General features: G+C 39.1%; 2 protein-coding genes across 3 annotated transcripts in view; one reads left to right on the top strand and one right to left on the bottom strand.

The window, feature by feature from the left end:
• Positions 1-1,876, bottom strand: part of appl2 (adaptor protein, phosphotyrosine interaction, PH domain and leucine zipper containing 2) — a 207,841-nt gene extending 205,965 nt beyond the window's left edge. For both annotated transcript variants that reach the window (XR_011915819.1, XM_072386222.1), the window contains exons 1-2: positions 1,767-1,876; positions 273-371 (exon numbers count right to left, since the gene is read on the bottom strand). Coding sequence is in view for 1 of the 2 variants with exons in the window: in XM_072386222.1 (XP_072242323.1) it covers positions 273-371; positions 1,767-1,823 (156 nt within the window). In the remaining variant the exon portion in view is untranslated. The remainder of the gene's footprint in view (positions 1-272; positions 372-1,766) is intronic.
• Positions 1,877-4,971: 3,095 nt separating this feature from the next.
• LOC140307366 (overexpressed in colon carcinoma 1 protein) lies at positions 4,972-16,447 on the top strand. The gene is made up of 6 exons (XM_072386214.1): positions 4,972-5,323; positions 8,847-8,871; positions 10,362-10,397; positions 11,297-11,376; positions 12,097-12,125; positions 12,267-16,447. Exons 1-5 carry the CDS (start codon positions 5,281-5,283, stop codon positions 12,099-12,101), a joined length of 189 nt encoding a protein of 62 aa, XP_072242315.1. The 5' UTR covers positions 4,972-5,280; the 3' UTR covers positions 12,102-12,125; positions 12,267-16,447.
• The last annotated feature ends 4,009 nt before the right edge of the window (positions 16,448-20,456 follow it).

The following is a 20,456-nucleotide window of genomic DNA, read 5'->3' as shown; positions in this document are numbered from 1 at the left end:
GGTTGACTTCACTTACAAAGCAACAACTTCATATTTGAAAAACTGGTTAAAACTGATTTTTGGATTAAAACTGTGGCTATTCTAAATTAAAACGATTTTGACACACAGAACTGTCCGGGCTTGATGTCCAAATCGGCATTTGTGGCTCAAATGTTCAGGGACCCATCTTTACTCTTCCACATCTCGTTCTGTGTTTGAACATGTGCCTGATTCACAGTTCCTCACAGTGGAGGGAGCGGAGTGTGGCTGTTTGTTTGTGTCATGTTTAGTACCTGCGCTCCAAACACCCGCTGCATCGACTGCAGCAGCTGGTTGGTGTAGTCTGTCAGCATCCCCGCATCTTCCTCAAACACACTGAGCAAAGAGCGAGTCTGTGGGGTAAAAGCAAGAATGTCGCAGATTATTTGGTTCTAAAACAGTTGATGGTCCTGCATTTTTATTTTATGTATCACTTTTAGTGTTTTTTTTTCAGTTACAGTAGTAAATGGAACAGTTTTGAGATTTAGATAGATCAGTCAGACAAAGCAAGAAACCGGACTTCATCTTTGGTATGAATTGCAGTCAACAGTCTTCAACTGTTAGAAAACTGTAAAAAAAAAAAAAAGACTAATGTCAAATAAACTAAAAGAAACTAAAATAGATAAAAGATACAAAGTAAGAAGGATGAGAGTAGCTGCAAGATGCAGGGGCAGGGAGGAACATTACGATGCAGGTTGAAGTGAACCAAATGCATAATGATTTTACTACACGCCACCTATGCAAACTAAAAAAAAGAAACTCCTGCATGAGTGAAGCTTTTTCCCTGAACAGGTGCAGCAAGTAGTGCAGATAGAGCAGAGTAACACACCCACTGAGTAAAGTCTATTTACACTTCACTGCAGTTGACTCTTGGCATATAAGGACAGTCATTTTAAACAATAAAGAAATCAGCTGGGACATTGATGCTGTTGGTTGTGTTTACATTTCACCACAGAATGATGCCCTGCCTCTCTCCTGGGGAAAAAAAATGAGGAAAAAAAAAACCCCTCGAGCATGGGCTGCACTTATGTAGAAGCATTAAAGTGGGCAGCCCTGTTTGGAGGAAGAATGATGCAACAAACAGCTGACAGGCTGTACGGGCTATACTAGAATAGAGTGATGGCCCAAACTGGATGTCTCCACAACATGCATTAACTCTAGATCTTGGTGGACAACTTCAATCCAACGTCAAAAACCGTAAATATAACGATATTAGTCAATGACTCTGCCATTTTGCATCTTATTGACTAATTCCAGGCAGTCCGATTTTGGAAACCCCTCCCACATCCTGCGATTTGGGCCCAGTTGGGCTCTAGAACAAGCTTTAGCCAAAAATCTAACCAAATATGACATAGGAAATGAAATCGGTTGCAGCAGAACGATGCAGGTTAAGCTATGTGGCTGACTGAGGCCAGTCTGGATGTACACATAAAAGTCGCCCCTGACAAGGAAAGCTGACAGCCCTATGACGTGCGACAGCCTTGTCGTTACAACGACATAAAGAAAATGAACAAATAATTATAGAAATTATGAACGAAAGCCTGTTTATAGCCAGCAGGCGTGGCCCCTGCTGACAGAAGATTATTTTCTCATTACACAGTTTCTACTGATAGCTGTCATCGACCAGTGGAAACAGCCTACAAAAGGGAACAGGATACATTATGGGCTAGTAAACGAACTTCAGCTCTCGTAACGCATTTAATATTACCGTTGTGTCTTCAAACATGAGAAAACACGGACAGGCCTACCTGAGGACTGTCCTGTAAGGCGTCCTCCAGGAGCAGTTTGTGATGTACGGCCGGCATCTTGTTAGTGGTAGAGGAGAAGGGACTGAGAGCTTGAAATTACTGAGCGTGGACTCAGTGTCCCAGAAGTCTATGCGCGAGCAAAAGGCATACGTAGGAGTTGGAGACGGGCCCAGTCTGATCTCACCCTCACCCATACAACGCAAACTCCTGTCCGAGTGCGACCAACCGACAACCAGAAAAAAAGGAATAATAAAAAACACTCTTAAACACTAAAAACAGATTTGTGCAATTTGTATTTAACGTGTTTATGTCTTCTCCGATACTTCAATGCTAATGGGTGATTTTGATGAGAAAAATTACGCTTTTCCAATTTTACAAGCAACAGTGACCTCGTGTGGTTATCCAAAGAATAGCCGCGTATTGTATTCTCAAATCAAGTTTCTCCTAACTTGGAGTGAAAAATTAAGAAAGGAAGGAAGATATATAGAGCAAATTAACCTATGAAATCCGATTAACTCATTGTTTGGGAAAGTTAAATCTTTGTTTAATTCGATTAAGTCCTGTCCGTTGCATTAATACGGAGAAAATATTTCATTTTTCTCTAATTATATCTGTAAATACTTACTGAAGAACTTTACGCATTTGTGACTTAAATTTCTTTTCCCGTGGGATGATGAAATTATGAGTCATGCCTATGCACAGAATTATGAACAGCGCCTCGAGATCCCTCAGAAGATATGATCGCTTGTTATAAGGCTGAAATCGGGGAACTATTTTTGACAAAATAATGGATATACAGCATAGTTGAGAAGAATCACATGCCTTTCAAAATCACATTTACTCACTTAAAAATCCTCCCAGCTAATTTTTCTCAGTCATATTGGCGGAGCCACTTCCTTGCATGCTACATTTCAGTTTTAGAGGCTTACATGCAATCAGAAAATAGACCTCCGTGATTCAGATGATCAAATTAGTGATTATTATGTCTTGTAAATGCATGGTTACACTGAATCGGCCAATAACCCTCAAATGATGTGTAATGTGTTGTGAAAGACAAAGCTAATCTCTGAGAAAGACAGAGAAGAAAAATGGGAGTGTCAGACGTGAATGTAAAGGATGATTTCCATTAATTTTCGTCATTACACTCAGTTCTGTTTGTGTTAATTTTTTCCTCCTAACTGTTGTATTAATCTACATTAATCTACAGGGGTCACCAAAGGAAGAGGAAGCTTGTAAAACAATGCCCCCTCATTACATCTTCCCATGATGAGCGAGAGATCACAATTATGCTGGTGATATGATGCCATAGCCAAGACAGAATATTTAGCAGTTTCTGAAATAAGTCTGAAATATATCCAAGAGAATCTAATAGTTAATGAAATACTCAATGAAAAAAGTCAAATTCACCCAAAAGTGATTGTTTTCCCAACAGTCTGAATAATAGTTTTGCTGACTCGGTAAGACGTTCATGTTTTGTTGTGCAGTGTCTTGGTAATATTAACAAACAGTTCCTTCTCAGCAAGCTCCCAGACAGCCTGAGCAGGTGCATGGCCTCTCCTCCCAGTGGGCTTGTGTTGTGTAATTAGTCAGGCTGGGGCTTGAAATCAGAGAATGCATTTCAGTCCCTAATTAACTAATTCATTTTGCTGGCACCTCTAACTCTGCTCTAAAAATAGATGACGGTAATGCTTTGTTGGAGAAATTTGACATTCTGTTTGTATCAAAGTGAATGTAAACGTCTGTGTAGGAATTCTGAAATTCAAGTGGGGTGGTCACAAAGATTAATTCAATCATTAGTTTGTTAAATAGCTGCTACTGGTCATATTTCTAGTGCCGCAAGAACATGGTTAGCCCTAGTTAGAGCTTTGATGAAAGTTGAACAACTACTTTGGCTAATTTCATTGCAGCATGGAAAAGAAGGAAGATATTTGGGCAGACAGTGCACATAACTATTGAACCAGTTAATTTCACTGACAAACTGGCAAAGCAATGAAAATTAGAACACCGCATGGCTTCACCTTTCTTAATAAGTTTTATTTCGAGCAAGTCAACTACAGGCCTATTACATATTAGTATTATCTTTGTAGAAAGCATTTTACCACATTTCCCCAGCACTTGTAGCTCCTTGTGGTGGCATTCTGTGATCACCATAAACACTCTTCACAACCGTGTGCTCTTAGACTTATTCGCCTCTTTGTTTACCAGGTGCAGAAAAAGTTGGGTTTGCGTTCCACATTTTGATAGAGCCAAGATATATTTTGTTTCTCCTTTCCAGTGTTTTGGCTAAGCTAAATCAATTAGCTGCCAGCTTCAGCTCTCTCAGAATGGACATAAAGTGAATAAGACAAGAGGTTAAACTACTTTCACACAAATATTGCACGCTGTATACAAAACATACTCATTCTCTATCCTTATCTTTATGAAATTCCAGCATTTGTCACATCACACAACTAACCTGACATTAGGCATTTTGTAGGAAAAACCGAAACCTGGATAGGAGTTTGAAAAAAAAACATATTCAACTTGTCAAGCTCAAGCAGGGGGATCATCCCTCTTTTTGTTTCAGAAACTGAGCATTTGTCACCGAAAACTGTCATTTGAATATTAACAATCTTGACTCTCAGTCATGGACCGAACGTGTGAATCGTTTTCACTGTGAGAGTGTTAATGTAATTCATCCTGCCACCTTAACTCCTCTCTTATGACTGTGACATTCTTGCTATTGTCATGTAAGAGCTTACAAGTCGTGACTGAAATTAGGAAAAGAGATACTCTGAGAACCACTGAGGGTTACATACTGACCCATGCATAGCCCTTGTGGTTTCATGTACTGGGTTTTTAAGGTTATCCAGAATTTTCCTTCTCATCAACTTCCAACAGGTCAAAGAAGTCAGCTCTTGGCATGAGTGACCATATGTTTAACCCGTAGAAAAACTCCCAAAGATCCTTTATGTTTGTCACACAAAAGGAATTTGGGAATTTTACAGACAGTCTCATATACAGGCTGATGTATTGATGTCCTTAAACCCAGTCCATTTTTTTTACACCTTTATATAAAAACGGAAGCTCCTCATTGGTTAAGTCACACTCCACCCTCCGCCTCCTTTCCCCTGGTTTCCCGGGAAACCATGTCAGGGTGGAGAAAAAGAGCAAATCATGTGAGGGCAAAGCATCTTTCTCTCCCTCTTCCCCCTCTACCCCCTCTCTCTGTCATTCTCTCTGTCTCAGTGTGTGTGTATAAAAGCCTCTCTCAATGCGTTCACTTCACTCTGAGCTCTCCATTGCATTACAGAGCGGATAGACACAGGACTCAGCACAGAAGAGGGCGATACATGACCAAAGGGGATCCCTGTGATCCATCTCTCTGACCTTCCCTCTCTTTGGTTCTTTCCCGCACTCCTTCCCCACATCCCCCTCTCTTCACAATGTTTGGTGGGTCTCCCTTCTCTCCTCCTCATCCATCCACTCACTAAGTGTCTCCGCTCCGCTTGGACGGTGGCTGCATCGATGCAAAATGGGTTGTGGCAATTCCTCAGCCACCAGCACCTCAGGAGGGGGTGAGTGCTTCAGGAATCTCCGTCTGCATGTGTGTGTTTGTGTCATGATGGGAGAATGTGTGTGGGAGAGAGAGTTGTCACTGCATCTGCATCAAATGGAGAAGGTGTTTTGAATGTAAATGATGCCAGGGTTACCTTTACACTCAACTGTATATCAGTGTGTGTATTTGTGCAGCTCATGGTTGCTTGATTTCATTAATAGATAAATGTTCCCCCAAGTATCATAAAATCTTTGTCTCTCTATGGTGAAACTGTGAAGATATTTTCAAATTGTGAAGATATTTTCCTCACAATTTGAGGCATACTGTCCCCCTCTCTGTTGTGTATGTGTGTACATGTGTGTGCCAGTGGTGGTCTCCTAAAGCCACGGGTGGTGGGTCGATGGTGAAGTGTCTCCCATGTTCTAAGACGCAATTGCTCAAGGAATGTACATCTTTGTCAACAGCAATGACACAGATCCTGCAATTACAGCCTCAGCGTCTACACAGATAGAGTCACGCTTGTCTTTTTTGCCTTTTGTTGATGTGGTTTTCACTCTCTCTCTTGGTGTGTGTTTGCGCTGGTTACCAAGGGTTTTTGAGGATGAAAGGCAAACTGCTTCACTGACATTCACCCATCTTTGTCTCCTCAGTTGACAGATGCTGAGAGTGTCCTAAAAAAACGGGCATGGCTGAAATACTAAATCAATGGCTTGCTTTCATTCATAAAACCTGGAGGATATATTTGAAATGAGAAAAATTCAGCTTCGCGTGGTTTAACCAACCCTCTCCCACATGTCCTGCTTTTTTTTTTGTTAATTGGCTCCTTATCCATAAATAACAAATACCTCTCAGTTGGTTTAGGCTCACACAATACATGTTTTAAATTACACACAATGAAGCTCCAGCCGCCACAGTCAAATCGAGACAATAATTAGTTTGAAGTATCTGCAGGATTACCTCACCACCACTGGCCATTAAAGCAGTATGGTGGGCAAATGCGTGTGTGCGTGCAGGTACCTAATCAGTACTTGCCAGGCATGTTAACAGCACCACACACAGCTCCTGCTTTAGATGGGATCTGCTTTGAGGTTACACAGTCTGCAAACAACATCTAAGTAGTTTGCTCTACGTGTGGCTTGTTTGTCCACGATGGGCAGCAAGCTGAGTTTATTTGTGTGCAGCAGGCCTTATCTTTTTTTTTTTTTTTTTGCTCCTTCTCAGAGGTCAGCGATCAGCACAGTGTCAAGGATGTGTGACATCCTGTCACTCTGACAAATGCGGACTGTTGGCTACCCTCATTTGTCCATGCCAACTGACGCCAGGCCAGACTCAAAGGACATAGGTTTCAGCACCATCATTTTCTTTAAAATGAAGAGGCAGCACGTGCACTTCTTGCTCATACGTCATACTGTTAAAACATATCTGGAGTTTTCATTTGTAAACAGTGTGTAAACATGTAGCCTATATGCAGTATAACACAATATAATGTAGTTGGAACCAAATATAAGTAGGTGCTTGTCAACAGCTATATTCCCTTGTGGAGGTGGTGTCTTCCTGTTAACTTCTAAGTGCATCCTGGGTCATATGGACATAATGAACTACAATATGACAGCTGTAACCATATGAAATATATTTTGACAAGATTGTTACAGAAAAAGTTATAATTGCTAGTACAGCAATACACAAACAATTAAGAATAACTATACAATTGTGTACACTCACAGCACCTTACATATTCAAGTACTGCTCATTCAGGCTAAGTATTGCCATTTGTTTGAAGTGGTTTACTTCCCGGAGATAACCAAATCCTACCCGAGGTCATTCAGGAGGCCTTAAAGTCAAGTCACACAAGAGCATTTAGAATTCAAGGCAGGGTCTTATCGCACTCACTCTAATGGCCACACTGTATTTCACATTGCTCCTCCCAAGTCCTGAGCACACAGATGTGCACCCTTCGATATGAATGAGCTTTTGTCAGGGTGGTGAAAAGGCCTCTTTGTCATGTCAGCAGACTCAAACTTTCACAGTGAAAAGCCATTCCTTCAACAGGGGTGAAATGTGCTGTATGTTCGTATGTAGGGTGCAGTTTATGACTTCTGTGTTCTTTTCTGCTCTTACACAACTGAGACAGCATGAAAAAGCAATTGAAGGGCAGAATCGAGGCTTTTGTTTCGCTTCTGTTTTCACTGTGAAACTGTACTTGTAAAAAGGGAAGTTTAATTATCCTTGAACTGAATTTATTATGGTCTTTTTATAATCCAGAGCTCAGTGGACTGTCTGGGATTCAGCTAAGAATGAACTGTTGTCAGCTCACAGTAGGAGTCAGACATTACTGGATGACCATAACGAATGTCTCTTGAATCGACGCATGTACAGAAGCTCATTTTATAACATCTACTCTTGTATCCCCAAGATAAAACTAGGACAGCTAAAAATCCAAATGAATAGAGGGAATGAGAGCTGCATTATACCAAAAACCACTTTGAAATATAATTCAAACGTAAGCGCTTAAAATCAAATGAACTTAAGTGTCAATTCTGGAATAAAATAAACATTTGCCATATAAACAAGGGAGGTAATGGGTCAGTGCTGAGGTCAGAGCTTCTTTCTGCATGAACCCTAATCCTTCATTCAGATTTTCCTATCATTTTCCAAGGCAAAAATGACTTAGGAGGTATAGTGTTTCTGTCTAACTATACTTGCTGATACAAACTTGTATATTTTGTAGAAAATCCCAGCTTGACATTTGGGCTTTTAGAAGAAAGCATTTTTTCATCTCATAGAAAAACAAACAGTGGCAGTCTTCAGTACATTTCACGCTTACATTTCTTCATCATGACTAAGATCAAAATGGGATCGCCTTTACACCTCCCCAAAAATACAGCCAGTTGGGGGACCACAACTCTCACTTTTATTATTTGGAACAATTAAAGGAGAGTCTAAACTAACAAATTTCTGTCCAGTGAATCACAAAACATTTGACTGAAGTCTGATGTATTCCATAATGGGGATTGTTTGTGCTTTGTGAGTGCAAACTAAAACCAAGCACTTTATAACAATTACAAATACTGGCTGAATTCTATTGAATTCAGATCTGGTAACACTGAATTCAATATTGAGTTTATGAAACCAGTTTTAATATTTTTATCATGCTATAGATTTCACCTTATAAATTGGAACTGCGAAAGGAGGACGATAGTTAGTATGAACATACAGCAACAATATATTGCCTGTTGGAGTAAAACTATGATTGGTTGGTGTTTACAGGCCTAAAGTGTGTCATAAACAGATTCCCCCACATTGTTACACATCTCCCACCAGCCTGGACTGATGTGAGGTTGGGTCCATGTATGCATGCAGTTAATGCATCACACTTCTGCTATATGATTGGTTAATTGTTTAACTACACCAGTGGGGAGGTAAACAGTTAAATCAGTCCCATTGCTGTATAATGAATGATTGCAGGTTGTTGGGAAGAAAAACATCGAACCCTTCACACATTTCGAAATCAATTAACACTTGTTTTTTCATCTTTTCATCAGGGCCAGCAGAAGCCTCCAAAGATGTGTAAGTATATCAGACATTTTCTTATTATTCCAATAATTCGTTAAACTCTGTGGTTTCGAGGACAACGTAAGTTTTAACGTGGACTACTTTACCGTGACGTTCATTAAAAGCACACAAAAAAGCTATTTAGAGCTCATGAGATCATAACTGGAGATCATATTTTTGAAAATTTAGCAACATCGGTAGCAACTACATGAAACTGCTAACAAAAAAAAATCCATCTGTGACACGAAAAGAAACCAGTGACACTGTAAAAGACATGCACAGATGTTTGATCATGAAACCGTGTTCCCAGTGCACTATTTTTATCATAATCTTTTTTGTTAAGAATGAAGAGACAAGCATAAAGATTTTTCCTGTCTTTAGAAAATATACATGTTCTGGATACTGTCTGTGGGTTGTCAATTTACATCCAGAGTTAACATTTGCCACAGCAGGGAGGCCTTGGGGCAGACCCAGGACCTGCTTGAGTGATTATATCTCTTAACTGGCTTGGGAACAACTCAGCAACCCCTTGTAGGACTTAGGGGAGGTGATAGGGGAAAGGGAGGTCTGCTTTTCCCCGGCGACTTGGTCCTGGTTAAGTGGCAGAAAATGTATGTATGGATGGGTGGAGGATGGGGCAGTATCTCTAAAGCATTTCCTGGAAGCAGCGTGGATGAGAGTATGTTTATTTTTGTAAATTCTCTGGGACCTTTTCTGGTGTAAACATGGACCCTGTCAGTTTTGATCAGGGTTATGGGTAAAGTGTGAATTAGTATAGGTTAAGGTTAGGTTGCAGGTAAGTGTTACATAGTTATGGTAGGGGTCATATTGGGATTTGTTTAAGGTTAACATGGAACAGAAGTGCATGGTCCTAGAAAGGATAGCTTTTTACAAGCTTTTGTGTGTATATTTGTTTCTGTGTGTGTGTGTGTTTACTGTATATACTATGTCAGCATGTACCTCCTTGATAGCCATCTGTGCAGCCAGCACAGGACCCACGAGAGCTGACAGTGGAGCACTAACTCACTGCTAATTTACAGCTTCCTTGCACTGAACTACACAGCAAAATTTCACAAGCAAATGCAAGTAGACACACGCTTACCTTTGTTTTTCTAGGTTTAAGCATACACATAATGTACTTCCCCAACCCATTATTCTAACCCAAACCAAATTCTAACCCTAAAGTATGGCGACGTTGTACGTGGTTTTGAGTGATTAAGATTTCATGTCACTGACATGTAGTTTCATGTAAGCTCTTAACAACCAAACGACAACAAACCCGGAGCCACTGGAAAATCGTTGCTTAGTAGTCTGACTGAAATGAAAATGTGCCAATCCAAATGTTACCACAAGGGAAGGATGAGTATTCCCTGCAGCACACCTGAAATGTTCTGCAGCTAAGCAAACACACCTCCTGTGTTAAGCATCTGCTGTTTGTCATTATTTTGTATGTGTGTCTCTGTGCCCTAAGACCTGACCTGACCTGTGATTCTTCTCTCAATCAGGACAGAAGAACCCATGGTAGAAGATGAGAAAAGAAGGTATTTGTTGATATTTTTGAATATTTCCCTTTTACAGGAGCACATTTGCAGAAAGTTTTTGCAAAAACACTCTTTTCTGATGTGAGGCAAACAGAGAACGATGTAAATTGTAATAGTTTATTTTCTTTGAAGACAATTTAAGATATTACAAAAGGTATGTGTGGTAGCTTGTATTGTAACTTCAAAATGACAAAGTTCTTTCAATAAAGTAAAATAACAACAGTATACTTAATTTTCTAGGTCAAAACTACCGGGGTCTTTCTGTGTGAAGTTAGCATGTTTTTTCTGTGCTTGCTTGGGTTTTCTCCTGGTACTACGATTTCCTCCCTCAATTCAAAAAGGTGAATACTAGGTTAATTGCTGATTCCAATTTGGCTGATTCGAGGTTTGCCTGCAACTCCACACCTGTCACTAACAGAAAACATTTGGGGCATCATGAAATGCAAAATGCAAAAGAATAAGACTCTCTCTTCCTCTCCCAAATGTCCAGAAGCTGGTCTCCCCAGTTCCCACACAGTTATGAGATGAGATTTGCAAATCATTCCATTCTGTCATTATTTGCATTTTACACAGCGTCCCAATATTTTTGGAATTGAGGTTGTAATTCTCATGATTAATACATAAAAAAAAATCTTGCAGCTTTTTAAAATGACCATAACAAGTATTGTAACAGCCACTGTCTGATAATGTATGTTTCTGTTACATTCCCTATTCTCTTAAAAATGTTAATGCTTAATTCTAACCGTTTAGAAAGCAAAACTTTAAAAGAGAAATAAAAATTTCACGTCATTATCTACCAAATTTGATGTTATTGTCACTATACACAGTCTGTTATGATAAAGATAAAAATGGGTGTGTAGTTGTGGATAAAGCAGTAACATTCTCTCCTCTCTTCTCAGGAACTATGGAGGTGTATATGTGGGTCTACCAGCAGACTTAACCACTGCGGCTGCTAGTCAGTCCAAGTCTACTCATAAAGGTAAACATCTGGAACAAACATTCTGTAAAACAGACATCTATTCTGCATATCTATGACAATGATGGGCATATTGAAGCTCCTCAGGACATACAGAAACATATAGCAGGCTTGATTCTTGATTGTTGAGCCATCAACCCCATGAGACCACATTGCCTGCAACATCTTTTGTCTTATTTGACCTTTATTTTAACTGAATATTAATGAGTAGCATTCACTTCACTAACCTCATCAGGGTACTCATATATGTAAAGATTAATATGATTATGTCTACGGCAGGCTCCAATGAATAGAACAAAAAACATTATGAAATTATGAAATGCTGCTTGTTATCTATTGTCTTTGTTTGCAAAGTGCACAATGACACTGATGTAACTGATAAATGTAACAACCTTTCTAACAGAAAAATGTCTGTGGAAAACTGTAATGCGGTGTGTGGTATGAACATTCAGACAACTGTAAACACACTGCTGCCATGCCCTTGTGTTTTGCAGTCTTGGATTGTTTCTTCTTGTTTGCTTGGATTTGTTCTTATTGAGGTTAAATATAACACTGAAATGATTGTTTTTTTTGTGGCTCTTGTCTCCACTCCTCTCTGGCACTTCAAAGTGCTGGGTGTAGCATATTGGTGTTCTGAACACAGATTTTACTCTGATACAGAAACATCAAATAATCGTCCCTATAAATATGTGGGCACTGAGTGTTTTTTTCTGCTTCTTGCAGACTGACAACTACTGAAGGGAGCGTCACAGGTACCTAAAAATAGATAGAAAGAAAACTGCATTTTTGGCTTTTGACATGACCTGTTTTGTGTTTCTTCTCTTAAAATGAATAGAAGATGGTGCAAAGACGAAAAAGAAAACCACCACACTTTTTTTTCCCCTTCTGGACAGGATCTTGCATTTTGATTCAGCCAGAGCGACTTGCATTATAAACCGAGAGGATGTGAGTGCTCTGATTCGAGCTAAAATCCCACTGAATAAAGGCCCAGGCTTTCACACATGCACTGAGAAAAGATGTGGACAGTCTGCTGGGGCTCAGAGGACGTTGCCTCCTGGAAACATGGGTGGTATGGAAACACTTGGATACACAGTGCAGATGTGCATATGGCATCTAAAGCGCTTTACTTTGCAAAAAAAGCAAGATGTACTTGAGAAGCATCCACCCTGGAACTGGCAGCTGAGGGTGGAAGCAGCAGGCATTGGGACAGTCATCTTGAGAAGTCATCACTGGAGCCTTCTCTTTCTCAGGAAGAGGTGGAAGATCTGGCCAACGTAACAGCTAAATGTGTGGGACTCACACACAAAGCCAATAGCCCTCTGCAATAATAACCACTGCTAGTTAATTCACTGTAGTGCATCTATGATTCATTGTGTGGCAGAGATGGAGTGTTGCAGAAACAGAGATAAATCAGAGTTTCTCTGAAAGCAGCATTCACATTCCTGTTGATGCAGAAAATGTCACTGTCATTAAAAAGAGGAGTGATAACAATCAGGGACATGCAGCTGCAACAGACAATGTGAAACAGATTCAAACAAAGGCCTTGAATGCCTAACCTAAAGTTGTGCTAACTGACATTCCTAAATGTTCTGGTGGCAAAACCTGGCCGTACATGGCGTAGTCACTTAACTTGTGTCCCACACTGATTATATAATGTTGGAGTAGAAGTCATGATACTTAGAGCAACTTTTTTTCTCTCTACCTGCTTCTTTCTCGCTCAGTTTTGTGATCACTCTCACGCAGAATTGTTGATATCCACTGAAAAACTCAAATTATAGTGCACCATTTGATTAAGGTGCCATTCATGAGCTCATAACAAGTTCCAGAAGCAGAGCTGTCAAGCAATTTGTTCATATCTCACACACGACGAAAATATGATCTTTTGTAAAACAGCAACAATATGTATAAAGATTACATCGATTTAAAAAAAAAAAGAAGAAGAAAAATTGACAAAGGACAAATCCGTCAAAGAAAGACGGAAATAGTGAATTGGTTTTCATTTATTTTTCCTACAGTTTATTATCAGCTGCATCTATCTTACACATTTTGTATAAAACTGTGAATGTTGTTTTGCTGTGATTATTCCTTAACAGGAAAATGCCAGTGTTACTGTGTATTTTACTCACTGTCAACAAATCCAACGGAAAGTTGAGGACCAACAGATTTTCATCTCATCATTGGCCTGTTCCATCTGTCACTTTCCATTCCCTTCTCCAATGGATCAGTTGCTCGGCTATCATTTCTCAGTTTTAATAGATGGTTTGGTCAGCTCAGCTTCATAACAAATCTGGAATAGCTACATTGGACAACTACAGAGGACGAAAGCAGTAAAATAATTATGTCAACAACTCCAGGTTTGATTGATCTGATTTCAGATTCCAGATAAAAGATTATTGCAATTTCTTGTTGAATCCATGTACATGATAAACCTTTAATCTAAAAAGTGTATTAGTATTACTACCATTTTTCCTTCCCAACCTGGCATTTAGCTCCCAGTCCATTAATTAATGCTGAGGATATGCATCTTAAAATATTAATTAACTGTGTAAATTATTCAAATAAACAGCTAGCTTCCCACTGCAAATTTCATACCCATATTTAGTTCATGTATCCGAGTGCAATGTGCTTTAACAATATGCTCGTATAAGGTTTTAATATGAACAGCTTGGTTTCATCTTTGGTTACACACAGACTGTATCAGCAGGATTTGTTGTTGGTTTAAGTTTATTTGTGGGATTTACAGACAATAAGAAAAATACAGAATATTACCAGCTTTGATCTTTGACAAGATAACCTCACCATATATCACACTGTCTCAAGAAAAAAGGAAAGCCATTACAGCTCTGTGAGTATCATGAGCAAAGGTCAAGACGGACTCTCTCATAATGTGAATGTATAACATCCACCTCTCACTACAACCTTAGACAAGTGTGGAAAAAAGTCAACTGTAAACACTTGAGACTGAAGAGATGTTCTGTCCCTGCAACACAAAACTCATAAGCCTGTGTGTGCATGTTTGACTGCCTTGACTGATCAGTTTGATAAATACGGGGACTTATTTCACCACAAGCTTTACTGTTTGTCTGCTTCTCTGTTTTCTTGTTTGTGCCCCTCATAATGACGCTCACTCGCTGCCAAGCTAATTTTCCTGCAATTAGTCACTGATACGAAGGGTATTCATGTGGTGTTGTCTAACTGCAAGCCATTTGCCCGCTAACATTGTTGCATTTACACTGTTCACCTGTGGTGAAGTTTGGGTATATACTGCAGATAGACGAACCTGCTTTATGTATTGTGAAGTTTTCAGCACATTAAGAAAAGAGCTGCAGTGCGCCTCTTTTGATCATTACCATACATGAAACACTGTATTTTTGCTGCCCCTTTCCCTTGATCTCCACATTTCCTCACCACTGCTGTTTCAGTTTACCTACAGCAGCCCTACCAGAGGCGTTTTCCTTTTACAGCAAATTTTGCTGCTTGTCTCTCCCTCTTTTATCAGCCTCCCAATGCCCTTTATGGTTGTTCCTCTTGTATATGATGAATGTCACTTCCTTTGCCCTATTCAGTTACTTTAACAGGAACAAAGGGGCAGAAAGTGGATGGCTAAAACCATCTATATTGAGATGCTTCTGTAGCTGCTGCAGCCCAGCATGTTTTGTGAATGTAGCTGGGGGGAAATCACTTAAGGTCAAAGCAGCTGGGGATTGTTTCAATTATTTGCGTGGCTATTGCGTGGCTACATACTGGGAAATGTCTGGGGTGCCAATTAAAAAAATCCCCAGTTTGTGATTACGCTAAGGACCACTTTTTGATGTATGGTTTAAAAGAAAAATGTCTGATTGGGCTATTTTACACTAAAAATCATAACTGACGTTTTAGTTAAAATTTTCTTTTGTTTCTGTCTCTCCTGATGGGTCTCAGGGCAGTATGTGAAATAGTCCCTCACCTTTTTTGTTTTGATTCAGTTTGTTTGTTTTCTATGGACATGAATTTTCCTATTTTTTTTCATAAAGCACAACTTTCAAACTAATGCATATCACTTTTGATTATTTTATGCCCTGGATCTCAGTTTAAAACATAGTTTTAAAGCTTTGTACTTATTTGCCTTTGTGTCAGATTTATTTAATTTATTAAAAAATTAGTTTATAAATCCAAACCAAATTAGATTTAAACTATTTTCCTTTTTTAAAATTTAAAATTTTTTTTATCTTGCCAGCACAAATAAGGGATTAATGAGCCATAGACTTAACGTTTTGGTAGGCGAGATCGCTGTTAAAGCTGGCAGTACGTACTATTCAAAAGATTGGGTTGACAAACAAAGCTATACATGCATCTAAGGAGTGTGTTAATACTACATCTAAAAAGAAAAGACATAACATTGGTAATTCATTCCTCACACCTTTCACAAATAACTCTGTTCACATTGTTCATAAAGACCATGCAAAGTTCACCTCGAGCTGAGAGACACATCGTGTATGAAACTGCAACACTTAACCTCCAGAAAAATTCCTTAGATTGAATTAATTTTGCTCAAGTAATACATCACCTCCATGTCAAAGTAAGCTTTTGTTAATGACACTCCTGCAACTCTTTATTTCTGTGTCAATCTGGTCTGATAAACCTGCACAATCAACTGTTTAATGCGTTGCTCATTCACTGCTTCATTAAGTTTAGGCAGCAAAATGATCCGGATAGGACCGGGAAAACATCAAATACAGCCTTTCAAGCATTCCTATTTTACAAGGAGGAAGACACCTTGGGCTCCTTTAGCTGAGATATACTAATTATCAGCATTCCTGGTTCTTAGAAAGTAAAATGGCTGTCATTTTCTTTAGTCACTGGGCTGCCCAAAATGGGGTATGTTCAGTTTTCAGTAACAAATAATGGTAAATATGAACCATAAGTCCTAATCCCCCAAAATGCATGACTTAGCAGTTAACTATAGACATAACAATCTTACTGGGATACATTTAGAATTTGTCCGAGACCATGGGATTATATGATTGAAACATTACATTTCAAGGCAATACTGACATTTGCGAATGGGGTGAGGACTGAACCAACAAATCCTTTCTCTGAGGCACATGGGTCGAGTTATTAGGCTTACCTGTTTTAGTAAAAAAAACAAAAAACAAATGCAACAATTTAAGTCTGGTGTTTTTTTCTGTTTACATATTTGAAAAAAAATCTATGTTCATGTTTCAGTGACTTACATTTTTTACAATTGACTGTCATTAGATTAGACTGTGTCACGCTTTAATTCACACATTTCCTGTTCATCAGGAATGTTCAAACGCTTCTTCATCAATGATGCTGACATGAGGACAAAAAAAAATCTATGATTATCTCATTCAATCATTTATGATCAAATACTTTTGTATCACTCATGCACAGCTGTGGTCATTGATTGTGGTCTCCCCCGAAAGGTATTGGTATTCATTCTGTAATCAATAGTCTTGAGACTTGGGGCCTTAAATGTATTCTCAACATCTGACAGACTGCTTGACAAAATCAAGTGAGGATTGCTCAGAGGAACATTTGTCATTGTTGAAGTGTGGGCCATTGTGCAGTCCTCCAGCAACACAATCAATCACAGTTCCATCTCAGTAATTGACTGTGTTGGGAGTGCATAGAGGAGAGTGAATCCCTTCTCTCATTGTGCAGAGACAGTTTGAACCTCTCCAGGGATTCAATGTTGCCTTATTCTGAGGGCAGAGATACTGATGACACTGAAAACTATCAGCTGTCCTAACCATACTGAATGAGATAAAAACAGAACTTCACAAATTAGCCACCCAGGGACAGGAAAGAAAAGAGATATTTCATATACCCATACAGCATCACAGTGAAAATAAAACAGAATATATTCTTTATAAATCTAATCTAAAATGAACTAGTCATGTAAAGTATGCTTAAAAGCAGTTTCACTCCAGCAAACATCACAAAGATGTATCCAGATTTTGACACATCATTTAGATTTCTGTCTGCCTGGTGTCCTGGTGCCACACAGTTATATAAATGTTGGAGTGAACTTGGAGTAAAAATGCAGGAAATCGTGAGTCTATTATCTAGTGAGGGCATGTAGATTAAGATGAAAGATCTAATACAACTGATATCTTGATTTACTTCAATCATCTTTTTATGTCCTAACCATACCCTGGGTGCCATTAGAATAAAAAAAAAGAAAAGTTAGTGTTAATGTTAGAATTAAACCACAACAAACCAACATACTCTTGGTTTGGTCATTATTCATTTTTATGCATAATTGACAGTGGATGAAAGTAATGTATGTATGTAAGTATGTCTCTTTTATTATTCATGAAAGTAATTTAAACTGCTGGCTACTGCTCAACATTCTGTTGAATATAAGCACTGTAGCCGGTCTGGGTATTGTAACCACACACTGTAATCACCCCCTTCCACGATAGAACATTCAAACTGTAAAATTGATTACAGGGAAATCTCAAAACCTGGACAAATAAAATCAAAGGCATCCAACGGGGTAGAAAACATTAACGTTAAATTTGTTGGAATACAGTGGTAACTTTTCATTATGCAATTGTGTCACCTCATTATTTGTATTGTAGAGAAGTCTTAAAGTATTAGTCTTAACAGCCCCTCTTAACAGTATGTCTGCGCAGGGCTAACCTCTGGACCAGTATATATCTTTAACACAAAAGGCAAAGTTTCCACAACATGGCCCTCTTCTCACTTAAGTATTGTGTGTTTTCCATCAGATACAGATCTTGGTGTGTGTGTACTATGAGGTGTACGTGATGGAGAACATGTCCTTAATCATATCATCTGTGCATCTGGGCCATCTCCACATCGCAGCTGTTCTCTCTCCTGCTGAAATTTGGTAAACACTGGCATTACCCCTGATGTGCTTTTCTCTGCTCACTCTGATTCATCTAAAATCAAATACACTCATCAAACAGTATGACCATACAATCAAAATCTCACTTATACTTTTCAGCATTGTCTATTTGTAACTGAATATAATCCTACAGGTTTTCAAATCAAATTTCTTTTAGCCAGTTTCATTGCAGCAGGTCCAGTTTTCTCTTTGTGCTGCATCCTCGTGGGAATGAAGAGCCTTTTCATTTTCCAGCTTTCCTAAATTTTTCTTTTGTCAAAACAACTGACTTGCGTTAGCTGAGGTTAAAGTCCAGGTTGTGCCAACAGGAGCCAGTTCATTTGGTGAATATGATCAAAATATAAAGAAGACAGCAATGTATTTTCCTGTAACCCATATGCAATACCAAAATTAAACTTTTGAGTAATCATAACCACCAATATGGTGGTTTCTAATTTTTCATTACTGACATGATACATTGGGCAGGGGGGCAATGCCCATTCAGTTTCTTCAATTATTCCCCATTCACTGAACAGGAATGAAGCAATGAAAAATGAAAACAAATTCATATAATAGAGTAGAAGACAGTCCTGCTGCATGTTTTTTAACTGGATTATTTTGAAATGGTGGCACTGTTGTAGAGACAATGCAAGTCCACTCATTACCACTAGATGTCCCTGCAACACAGCCCAAACTCCAGCCGTGGAAGAACGCTGGAGGCTCACACTCCACATTTTGTTGATACTTTTCTTTCTGTGCTCTCCATGAAAAATGAGAACCTTGTCCTTCTCCTGCCCTCAAGGCTTCTGCGCCTTTGTAATGTCCACACTGTGATAACAGGTTAGCAGCAGCACTGGCAATCTTTTTGACTGGTGATGCGAGAGGGTTGCATTCATTTTTGGCACCACGGTCTTACCCAATAACTGCAACAGGGTGCTAATCATTGTTTTGGTGGAAAAAAAAAACTACCCTGCCAGTCCTCTAATGGCAATCTGGCTATTTAGAGGTTTCTGCGAGCCAACACTATTGGGTTTACAGTGAGCGCCAAGCTCAATCATGAACACAGCTTTATGTTTTTTAAAAACACAAGGCTCAAACATGAAAATGGGATTTTGACCCTTTTTTTCTAATATAGAAAAAAGGAAAAGAAAAACCTATGTTGCTAAATTAATATACAGATCAAAGTAATTCAAATTTAGTTAAAACTGAACTACTGGAATTGAAGTGGTTAGTGCTTCGTGTACGTGGGTTGGGGGTTTTATTTTTAGAACTCAAATACATGAAGATCGTAGTAACCAGTATGATTCCATATTTTTTTTTTAATAGAATCAGGTTTTAAATGTTTTAAAATAAAAAGCAATATCTTAAAGGGCAGTTACTGTGCTCGATAAGACCCTAAAAGAAGATTGAAATTTAAGAGTTAAGTACTTTATTTCTAACATCTGGTCGAATCATGATATAGCATGCAGGTCCCAAACTCATTGCCTTTGTATTTCTAAAGAAATCTGCTTGCATGCCTGCCAAAAAGTATTATGTTATGTTTAATATAGAGACTTGTTTCTCTTCCTTTGGACATCACAGAATGATTCCTTTCTTACTTCACTTAGAGACATTGAGTAAGCGTGACAAAGTAGATGAATAAAAATCTTGCATTCCTCCCTTATGCAATCTTGTTCTTATACAAAGAATGATGTAAGAATTAGTGATCCCTGTGCCCTGCATCCATGGCCTGCCCCATCCAGACATCACAGACCGTTGCAAATGAAAAGTACAGTAAAGCCTGTGTTCTAAAAACCATGTCAGACTCAATGTCAAGGCCTCCTTCCTTTCCAAACCCTTAACTGTCACTCACATTTAAGTATGAGGGCTTAAAAGACTTGTAGGACACATGATATAGTCATCCCATTGAACTGAATTTGACATGTAATGCCAGGTCATTTAGTTCAACGACTGATCTTAGGCTCTGCACTGTGGCCTCCTGCTTGGCCCGGACCAGAATGCGGCACCCATGAAGGAAGGGGGAGGAGGACAGGAGCCCTGTTGGTTGTGTCGGCTTCACTTTACTGTTGCCTTTGCTGTACATGCACTTCCAATTACAGACAAAGGAGAGGCGGTCTTGTGCAGCATGTGGTTCCATTTAGAGCAGGTGAAACAATGTAAGAAAATAGATCCGTCATTCGTGGCATTCCAGAGGCCAGTGAGAAACAGCGCTAAATCAAAGTTAATC

This window comes from Leuresthes tenuis, unplaced genomic scaffold (assembly GCF_036924035.1).
Source record: "Leuresthes tenuis unplaced genomic scaffold, fLeuTen1.0.hap1 SCAF_5, whole genome shotgun sequence".
Taxonomy (NCBI): Eukaryota; Metazoa; Chordata; class Actinopteri; order Atheriniformes; family Atherinopsidae; genus Leuresthes; species Leuresthes tenuis.
Note: the sequence above shows the minus strand (reverse complement) of the source record. Positions and strands in the feature narration are given on the sequence as shown.

Bases quoted from the DNA above. Each gene is read 5' to 3' on its own strand.
- LOC140307366 (XM_072386214.1), top strand. From the start codon at position 5,281: ATGGGTTGTGGCAATTCCTCAGCCACCAGCACCTCAGGAGGGG. The intron at 8,872-10,361 runs GTAAGTATATCA...TCTCTCAATCAG, and splicing joins GCAGAAGCCTCCAAAGATGT to GACAGAAGAACCCATGGTAG. The intron at 10,398-11,296 runs GTATTTGTTGAT...CTCTCTTCTCAG, and splicing joins GTAGAAGATGAGAAAAGAAG to GAACTATGGAGGTGTATATG.